The sequence below is a fragment of the Somniosus microcephalus genome, chromosome 14, assembly GCF_052327205.1.
Source record: "Somniosus microcephalus isolate GS21.2 chromosome 14, FLI_Smic_1.0, whole genome shotgun sequence".
NCBI classification, from domain to species: Eukaryota; Metazoa; Chordata; class Chondrichthyes; order Squaliformes; family Somniosidae; genus Somniosus; species Somniosus microcephalus.
In genome coordinates this window covers 123,604,648-123,614,933 of record NC_141000.1, presented here as the reverse complement: position 1 = coordinate 123,614,933, position 10,286 = coordinate 123,604,648, and the positions used below count along the sequence as shown (strand labels likewise).

General features: G+C 50.0%; 1 protein-coding gene across 3 annotated transcripts in view; it reads left to right on the top strand.

Moving 5' to 3' along the window:
* Positions 1 to 5,182: 5,182 nt before the first annotated feature.
* Positions 5,183 to 10,286, top strand: part of LOC147107892 (arsenite methyltransferase) — a 76,492-nt gene continuing 71,388 nt past the window's right edge. Inside the window, exon 1 of one of the 3 annotated variants that reach the window (XM_086007273.1) lies at positions 5,183 to 5,491. In XM_086007273.1, the coding sequence (XP_085863399.1) occupies positions 5,456 to 5,491 (36 nt within the window). In that variant the 5' untranslated portion in view covers positions 5,183 to 5,455. The remainder of the gene's footprint in view (positions 5,492 to 10,286) is intronic. The other 2 variants (XM_086007272.1, XM_086007274.1) reach the window with 2 other exon arrangements.

Genomic DNA, 10,286 nt, shown 5'->3' with positions numbered 1-10,286 from the left:
ATCTGCCTTCCTGTTTTTGATACCAAAGTGGATAACCTCACATTTATCCATGTTATATTGCATCTGCCATGCTTCTACCCAATCACCCAACCTGTCCAAATCATCCTGTAGTTTTTTGGCATCCTCCTCACAGCACACACGTCCACCCAGCTTTGTGTCATCTGCAAATTTGGAGATATTATATCTAGTTCCCTTGTCTAGATCATTAATATATATTGTGAATAGCTGGGGTCCAAGGACCGATCCCTGCGGTACCCCATTAGTCACTGCCTGCCACTCGGAAAAAGACCCGTTTATTCCAACTCTTTGCTTTCTATCTGCCAACCAGTTCTCTATCCAAGTCAATACCTTGTCCCCAATCCCATGTGCCTTAACTTTTCTCTTATGTGGGACCTTATCGAAAGCCTTCTGAAAGTCCAAATACACCACATCCACTGGTTCTCCCTTATCTATTTTACTAGTCACATCCTCAAAAAATTCCAGTAGATTAGTCAAGCACGATTTACCTTTTGTAAATCCATGTTGACTTTGTCCGATCCTGTCACTGTTTTCCAAGTGATCTGCTATTACATCTTTTATAATGGACTCTAGCATTTTCCCCACTACCGATGTCAGGCTTACCGGTCTGTAATTCCCCGTTTTCTCTCTACCACCTTTTTTGAATAGTGGGGTAACATTAGCTACCCTCCAATCCATGGGTACTGTTCCAGATTCCATCGAATGTTGGAAGATGATCAGCAATGCATCTACTATTTCTAGGGCCACTTCCTTAAGTACCCTAGGATGTCGATTATCAGGCCCTGGGGATTTATCGGCCTTCAATCCCATCAATTTCCCAAACACCATTTCCCTACAAATTACTTGCAAGCAGAGTTTCCGAATCCAAAACATGGCCAGGACAAGGAGGAATCCAGTGTTAGAGAGGGACCGCACTGCTTCTACCAACAACGCAACTAGGGCCAACTTGTGGTTGTTCAACATTTCACGGATATTTTTCCTTCATATTGCACAGGGGGGTCAAGACCAAGTGCAGTTTTCAGGTCAGGTGGAGCAGAGAGTGAACCAGTAATTGGAACCGGGCAGAGGAATGTGCAGGGGGGACTTCCCAAATGGCCGTCACCCAATTTGTACCACTTGTTGGTGGGCAGGAGCAGGAACTGGCAGGAGTCAATTTTTAAAATTCTCATCCTGTGTTCCAATCCCTCCATGGCCTCGCCCCATCCTATCTCTGTGACCTCCTCCATCCTTGCGACCCTCCGAGATCTCTGTGCTCCTCCAACTCTGGCCTCTTGTGCATCCCCGATTTCCTTCGCTCCACCATTGGCGGCCGTGCCTTCAGCTGCCTGGCCCCCAAGCTCTGGAGTTCCCTCCCTAAACCTCTCCGCCTCTCCGCCTCTCTCTCCTTTAAGACGCTGCTTAAAACCTACCTTTTTGGCCAAGCTTTTGGTCACCTGTCCTAATATCTCCTCATGTGGCTCGGTGTCAAATTTTGTTTGATATTCGCTCCTGTGAAGCCCCTTGGGATGTTTTACTACGTTAAAGGGGCTGTATAAATACAAGTTGTTTTTCACCGTCAGGCAGACAGAAGCAAAAATGGTGTCGGGGCCTAAATAACATCACTTGACGCCTATTTTGCACGCATGCATGAGGAACCCGCTTGCATCCAGCGGAAGTTCCGACTTCCGGGATTCAAGTCCGCCAGAAAACTGGAACGGACATCAAGGCGGCAGTCAGTTGACGCTCCATTCGGTTCCGCCGCTATCCCATTTCAGAAAGGCAAAGGGGGCAGCTCACAGGACGAAAGTCACCCCCATTATAAAAAGAACAGGCATTGGCTGCATTACAGAGGAGGGGGCCTTGTCACACAGACAAAGTGAACAACTACTCAACCCAAGGGAGCAACGCTGACAGGGCGGAGGGCGTTAGAAAGGTTGGTCTTCGAACCCTTCCAGTCGATTACTGCGCCACGGATCTGTGCAATCCCTTCCACACTGCGACGGGACAGCAGCTAGAAGCCAGTCTGGCACAGGCCCACGGGCCCCCGCCCCCCGTTAAGCTGCCCAGAGAACAGTCACGTTATGGCGTTGATACCCACGCCTAATAACACACGGAGACAGAGATTTGGATCTATTTTTCACTGGTTAATGCTTTGTGCTGTCAGCGCTCTGCGTTGAGCCCCCGTGGGTCCTGTGAAGTATCACGTCCAACGGATTAAGAATGTTGTCTGTAAGCACCACAGCTATTAATGCTGCGATCTTCCTCTCAACCATACAAAGGGGGTGGCTGAGTTAGACAAGGAAAGCTCGATTGCACCATCTAGTGTTCTGGGAACTGCTCAGTGTTAATTCCTCTGATGTTAGAGTCAAACTGAATACAAACAAAGAATTTCTACAGCACCTTTCACAATCTCAGGACGTCCCAAAGCGCTTTACAGCCAAAGAAGCACTTTTTAGAAGTGGAGTCACTGTTGTAATGTGGGAAACGTGGCAGCCAATTGTGCACAGCAAGCTCCCACAAACAGCAATGAGATAATGACCAGATGATCTGTTTTAGTGATGTTGGTTGAGGGATAAATATTGGCCCAGGACACCGAGGAGAACTCCCCCTGCTCTTCTTCAAAATAGTGGGATCTTTTACGTCCACCTGAGAGAGCAGACAGGGCCTGGGTTTAACATTTCATCCGAAAAACGGCACCTCTGACAGTGCAGCACTCCCTCAGACCGGCACTGGGAAAGTCAGCCTCGAATCTGTGCTCAAGTCTCTGGAGTGGGGCTTAAACCCACAACTGCGTGACTCAGAGGCGAGAGTGCTACCCACTGAGACACGGCTGAGTTTGTTTCATTACCGTCTGTGGGGGACGAGGAATACCACGTAATAGGCTAACGAATAATTCAGGGGACAAGTAGCAGAATGGATAACGAGCTGGCTTCAAGACAGAAAGGAGAGAGTAAGGGTAAAGGGTCTTGTAGGGGTGAAGCGCCCTGGAATATTTTACAACAGCAACAACTTGCATTTACATAGCTTCTTTAATGTAGTAAAACGTCCCAAGGCCCTTCACAGTTAAAGGCGCTTTATAAATGCTAGTTGCTGTTGTTTCATATGTTAGGCCAGATGTTGGGTTTGTCGCCAGTGGAGGAAAGAAATCCCTTATGAAACAAGCCATACGAAGGGTGTCAGCAGGTTTAGACAATGAAAGGCGTGGCCTCATATGGAAATAAACGCGGAGGTAACATTTACTAAGGCTGCTAGTATTCTTAGTGAATACATTTCAGCGTGGGGTCAGACGTATCCCTCTTGCCTCCCAACAGACTCCCACCAAAGATACGGCCGGGGTCTGTCGGAACAGACATGGGTTTTATGGCCCCAGCACTTTCTCCCCTCGACTCTTGGTGAATCCCTCTTCTGTGGTGAGTCAGCTGGGTAGAGCATCCCTGGGCTTGAGCTGGGGAAAGAAATGATCAGCCAGGGCTTTTTGCTCCCGATCGCTGTCCAGTGACCGCGGTGCCTTGGTGTAAGTTGTGTGCGTGTGTGTAGGCATCAGGTGAGGACAGAGTTGGGCTCATTGGTGATGCACTCCATACTCGAATAGCCTGCCAACATTCACTGTCCAGGCTGATACTTGAAGAATGGCGACTTGGGTGAAGCAAGGGGGAGCGTGGCTATGCCTCTACGGAACCTCACCTCAAACAACAGTCACTGTCTGCGGGGGATAGAAATGCAGTCAACTATATGCTAAGTCCAGCAGTGGAGCGAGTGGGGCCAGTGGGAAAATATTGTGCACACGGACAAACACTTTTTTGAATGCAGCATTAAAAAACGGACTTTAATTGCGTAATTACATTTACAGTGTCAGCTCTGGCTCAGTGGGCAGCACCCTTGCCTTTGAGTCAGAAGGTCGTGGGTTCAAATCCCACTCCAGAGACTTGAGCACAAAAATCTAGACTGACACTCCCAGTGCAGTGCTGAGGGAGTGCTGCACTGTCGGAGGTGCCGGCTTTCAGATGAGACGTTAAACCGAGGCCCCGTCTGCCCTGTCAGGTGGACGTAAAAGATCCCATGGCATTATTTTGAAGAAGAGCAGGGGAGTTCTCCCCGGTGTCCTGGGGCCAATATTTATCCCTCAATCAGCGTCACTAAAACAGATTATCTGGTCATAATTACATTGCTGTTGCGATGTTGGTTGAGGGATAAATATTGGTCAGGACACCGGGGAGAACGCCACTGCTCTTTGAATAGCGCCATGGGATCTTTTACCTCCACCTGAGAGAGCAGACAGGGCCTCGGTTTAACGTCTCATCTGAAAGACGGCACCTCCGACAGTGCAGCACTCCCACGGTACCTCACTGGGAGCGTCAGCTGTTTACAATCTATATCAATGACTTAGATGAGGGGACCGAGTGTAATGTATCCAAGTTTGCTGATGATACAAAGCTAGGTGGGAAAGTAAGTTGTGAGGGGGACGCAAAGAGCCTGCAAAGGGATATAGACAGGTTAAGTGAGTGGGCAAGAGCATGGCATATATAGAATATAAAGTGAAGAAATGTGAAGTTATCCACTTTGGTAGGAAAAATAAAAAAGCGAGTATTTTTTAAAAGGTGAGAGATTGGGAAATGTTGGTGTTCAGAGGGACCTGGGTGTCCTTGTACACGAATCACTGAAAGTTAACATGCAGGTACAGCAAGCAATTAGGAAAGCAAATGGTATGTTGGCCTTTATTACAAAGGGATTGGAGTATAAGAGAAGGTGTCTTACTGCAATTATACAGGGCCCTGGTGAGACCACACCTGGAGTATTGTGTAGTTTTGGTCTCCTTACCTAAGGAAGGATATACTTGCCATAGAGGGAGTGCAACGAAGGTTCACTAGACTGGTACAATAGCAAAATACTGCGGATGCTGGAAATCCGAAATAACAGCAGAAAATGCTGGAAAAACTCAGCAGGCCAGGCAACATCCGTGGAGAGAAAATAGAGTCAACGTTTCGGGTCAAACTCTTTGTCAAGACTGGTTCCTGGGATGGGGGGATTGTCCTATGAGATTGTCCCTCAGTGCTGCACTGGGAGGGTCAGCTTAGATTTTGTGTTCAAGTCTCTGGAGTGGGGCTAGGAACTCACAACCTTCTGACTCTAGAGACGAGAGAGTGCTCCCCACTGAGCCACAGCTGTTGTTCTCATACTCACAGAATAACCGAGAGGCGATATTGTGCCAGTGTTTCTGTTTCCCGGAGCTGATTGGGACACGGCACTGAGCAAATAAAGGGATTAGCTAACTGTCTTACGCTGCTGAGATTGTTACGTGATGCCGTTCAGTGCACTTTGCCCCAGCGTGTCTGTGACACAAGAGCAGAGAATGTTGTAAATCTCTTGTGTTGAACTTTGCAGCCAGGGCCCGTTCAGGAGAAGGATTTGGCGTCTGGTCTCCCCATCCTCCGGGTCGCAACCCCCCTCCCTCTGCACCATGAGCCGGGACACCACCATTCAAGACCAGGTTAAGGTAAGGGGATTGATTGGGGCATTCCTGGCACATTATTCCAGCTGTCTGGTTTTATCTGTAACACACTCTGGAAATGCAAGGAAGCTGCAACTGCACCAGGAGAGCACGGAATGAAGTGCTAATGATATGCAAAAACAAGTCACTGTGGAAGGAATCTGATTTCAATTCAATTTGGGAACTCGTTACAATAACAATTCTGGGTAGACATTAGTCTCTGGGTGTTTGTACATTGCTCAAGAGACTGCTTGGTTGGCTGTGTTTTTTTGCCTTCCCCTGGGTCCTAATACCCCCTGAGTTACACACACACAAATTGGAGTAGTCGTCGTCGTACGTGTCTTCACACTGTTCCCTTTGGGGAACTGTATGAAGTGGCCGCGTTTAACGCTCCTTCCGTGACCATAACCATCTTCATACCAGCCATTAAGGTGGTTAGTCCTATGGTGGGAGGGTTTTACAGGCTCCCACAACCCATACGAGGGGGGAGGCCACCCACACCCACGGACGCAAGTATCCCGCTGGATGTCAACCCAGAATTTAGAGCCGGAGCTCCGACTCCACTTGCCAGGACTGTCTGGAGCGGGGATCGAAACCCTACACCTTCTGGCCCAGCGGCGAGGATGCTACCGCTATGCCAAAGGCCCACTCCATTGGAGTAGTGAGTTGTACAGAGAGTAAAAGAGGGCTGTCAGTGAAGAAAGAGCGAAATAACTTGCATTTCTATAACACCTTTCACGACCTCAGGACGTCCCAAAGCATATTACAGCCAATGAAGTACTTTTTTAAGTTGTTGTAATGTAGGAAACGCGGCAGCCAATTTGCACACAGCAAGCTCCCACAAACAGCAATGTGATATTGACCAGATCATCTGTTTTAGTGATCTTGGTTGAGGGATAAATATTGGCCCCAGGACACCGGGGAGAACTCCCCTGCTCTACTTTGAAATAGTACCGCAGGATTTTTATGTCCACCTGAGAGAGCAGACGGGGCCTCGATTTAACATCTCATCCGAAAGACGGCACCTCTGACAGTGCAGCACTCCCTAAGTACTGGCACTGGGAGTGTCAGCCTGGATTCTGTGCTCTATTTCGAAGAAGAGCAGGGGAATTCTCCTCGGTGTCCTGGGGCCAATTTTTATCCTTCATTCAACATCACTAAAACAGATTATCGGGTCATTATCACATTGCTGTTTGTGGGAGCTTGCTGCGCACAAATTGGCTGCTGCGGTTCCTACATTACCACTTCAAAAAGTACTTCATTGGGACGTCCGGTGGTCATGAAAGGTGCTATATAAATGCAAATACAAAAGCAAAATACTGCAGGTGCTGGAAATCTGAAATAAAAGCAGAAAACGCTGGAAACACTCAGCAGGTCAGGCAGCATCAGTGGAGAGAAAAACAGAGTTAACGGCCTTGATTTTAACTGAGCCGTGGAGGCGGGCTTGGAGGCGTGCGGGGGGTTAAAATCACAAAAACTGGCGGTCGGGACCCCCCCGCCTGGTTCCCGACTCCGAGTCATTTTTACTCAGGCGTGTCTGATGGTCCTGAATCCATCCCGCATCCAACAGGCGGGACTGGTCTTTAAGGCCCTTAATCACCACTAAATGGCCTCTACAATGCCATTTTAACAGTTCCTTGCACTTTTAACCCTTTTCCCACGTAAAACACGCCTGGTGGGAAACACGACGGTGAAACCTGGCGGGAGCACTATTGGTCAACCATTAAAAAAGAGATTTGATCAGCCATCATTTGCAGGTGGCAGGATTTTTTGTCTCAGGCCTGGGCCAACTTTTACCAGGCTTAACCACACCTGTGGAAGGTTGGAGCCTCACACACATCTCCAGTTTGAACTCCTGGGAAACCCCTCTCGCCACCTTCCTTCAGCGCTTCCTCAACAGAGGCATATGTCAGAAGCATGGGAGCCATTTTTTTCCTTCCCTTCTGGGCATTAGAGGAGCTCAAGCACCAGGCGCAGCAGCAGCAGAACCAGGAACAACAGCAGCACCAGCAACAGCAGCAGCAGCAGGAGCGACAGGCTGCTCACCCACCTGAGGCAGCACAGGCCAGAAGGGGCCAGCGCCTGGAAGCCCGTCGGCACAGGAGATACCCCCCAAACAGGGTCTACTGACACAGGGTCAGCTACCTCAACATGTCTGAGCAGCAGTGCCAAAGGCGGCTCCGACTTTTGCGAGAGGTAGTGACTGACATCTGCGCAATACTACAGCAAGACCTGCTGCCCAGAGGACCAGGTGGACAAGCATTACCAGTGGCCGTCAAAGTCACCACCGCACTCAACTTTTTTGCCTCAGGCTCATCCAAGGATCAGCAGCAGACATCAGCGGCATCTCCCAGGCGGCCGCACACACTTGCATCACGCAGGTAACCGATGCCCTCTTTGACCTCGCACACAATCACATCCATTTCACCAAGGATCGAGCAAGTGTCACGGCGTGAGCTGTTGGATTAGCTCATCTGGCAGACTTTCCGAGGGTGCAGGGCATCGTTGACTGCACACATGTGGCCCTTAGGGCACCCCATCGCAATCCAGGTATTTTTGTCAACCGCAAGGGCTTCCACTCCCTTAACGTTCAGCTGGTGTGTGACCACAAGAAGGAAATGTTGCATGTTTGTGCCATTTACCCTGGCAGTTGCCATGACTCCTTCATACTGCGTCAGTCTAGTGTGCCTCCGCTATTCAGGCCACCAGACCAACTTCACGGATGGCTACTTGGAGACAGGGGCTATCCCCTGAGGACTTGGCTAATGACGCTATTGAGGAGGCCAACCAACGAAGCTGAGGAGCGCTACAACTCCAGCCACATTTCCACCAGATCCATTATCGAGCAAACCATCGGTTTGCTGAAGATGCGCTTCAGATGCCTGGATAGATCAGGTGGAGCCCTGCAGTACTCAGCAGCCAGGGTCTCCAGAATCGTCGTGGTTTGTTGTGCACTTCATAACATGGCACAGCGTCGTGGCTTGCAGATTCCTGAGGACCAAGTGGCTTCTCACATACCCTCCTCAGATGATGATGATGATGAGGAGGAGGAGGGCGAAAACAACCATCCTGCAGAGGACCAACAACCAGTGGCAGCATTACGCCAGAACATTGCTGCCCGGGATGCAAGGAACACACTCATCTTGGCCAGATTTGCTTAGCCTAGTCAATCAAGCACTTTAGCCTTGCAGCTTCTTACCTGAGCATCGACAATGGCCAAGACACTGCGGATTCCTAGCTATTTGTCCAGCATACTGACAATTGCAAGTAATCCTAAGTCCTCAATGTGAAAGTCTCATTTGCGAAATGACACACGCCACAAATACAGCAGTCGCCATCAGACTTTTTATTGACAGAATTCATCTGATGGCTTTTTTTAACAATACATAAAATTTCACCCAAGTGACTACCCTTGTGACTACTTGTGCTTTATTTTCCTCTTACACGTGCTCCTTCATAATGGTTCCCCTGTGGCTTCAGCAGATGTGGAGGCCCCTTGATCACTTTCCTGCTGCTCCTGTCTTGACACCTTTGGCGGGCATCCTCTGGGGTGGCGAGCCTGTGAGGGCTCATCAACAGTCTGCTGCTCCTGCGGCTGTGCAGGGGTTGAGACGTCTATCTCACTTGGGTGTGGACTCCGGTGGGGCTCTGACCAAGGGCCCTCTAGTGGCATGGAAGCGTGAGCGTTTGGAGAGGAGCCCCCACTTCCTTGAGGTCTGCCACCAACCTCCCTCTGATGGGTCAGCTCCCCCTCCGCGCCTGCAAGTGGCTGGAGAGCACCTTGCTGCACATCAGGGGGGCCATAGGGACCTGTATCTGCAATGGCAGTCCTACTCAGAAGGACTTCCATGAAGGTCTGGTTTCTATGTTCAATAGATGCCCATCGCTCCTCAAGAGATGTCATTCTATTCTGAACACTCGCCATGTTTTCCATACCCTGGCAACTAACCTCCTCTATGGCCGTAGCCCTCCTCTCCTCTACCGTAGCCAGCCTTACCACGGAGGCAGCAATCATTTCCACGTGGGTAGCCATCCTTTCCGTGTTGATGCGTTCATGCGCCAATGACTCCACAAAGGCTCTGCTCATGTTGACTATGGACTCCTCCATTCGCTCCACACTCGCAGCGACCCTGGAGACAAAACCTGCCAGACACTCCTGCATCTGTGCCTGGAGTTCCATCACCTCTGATCTTACGGATGGACCCAGAGGCAGAGGGTCGACATGCTGCTGAGCTGAGCTGGCAGAGTCCTGCGCCCTCCGCCTAGGACTCTCCACTGATGTCCCTGTCTCCACAATCTGCTGATGCTCACTTGTGAGCTGTGATACACCAGGTGACAACACTACTCTATGTCCCGAAGGTCCCACCAAGGTGTGAGTGTCTGCGCTGGTGCTGGGTGCGCTTATTTTTGCTGACGCTGCGCCCTCAGAGGTTGCAGCTTCCTCTGAGGAGTGTGGAAGCTCAGGCTCTTCCTCCTGGGCAGTGAGGACGGGGGCTCTCGATGGTCCTGTGAGGGAGTAAAGGAAAGAGTTAGAGATGTGAGGTCAAGGTTACATGCACATTGCATATTGCAGATGCTCATAAGTCCATCTGTTAGAGCTTCACAATCATTATCAGCGACTCATGCAATGTCAATGAGAGAGATGGAAAACTATTCTGTCACCAGCTTGCTGTGATGCACCCGTCTGTCCGTCCCCAACTTGCACATCTTTTTCAACCCCGACAATTTCCAGGACGGCTTCCTCCCAGGGGGTGAGCTGGGCTAATGATGGTGGGCCTCCTCCTGTCCTCGCTCTTTCCCT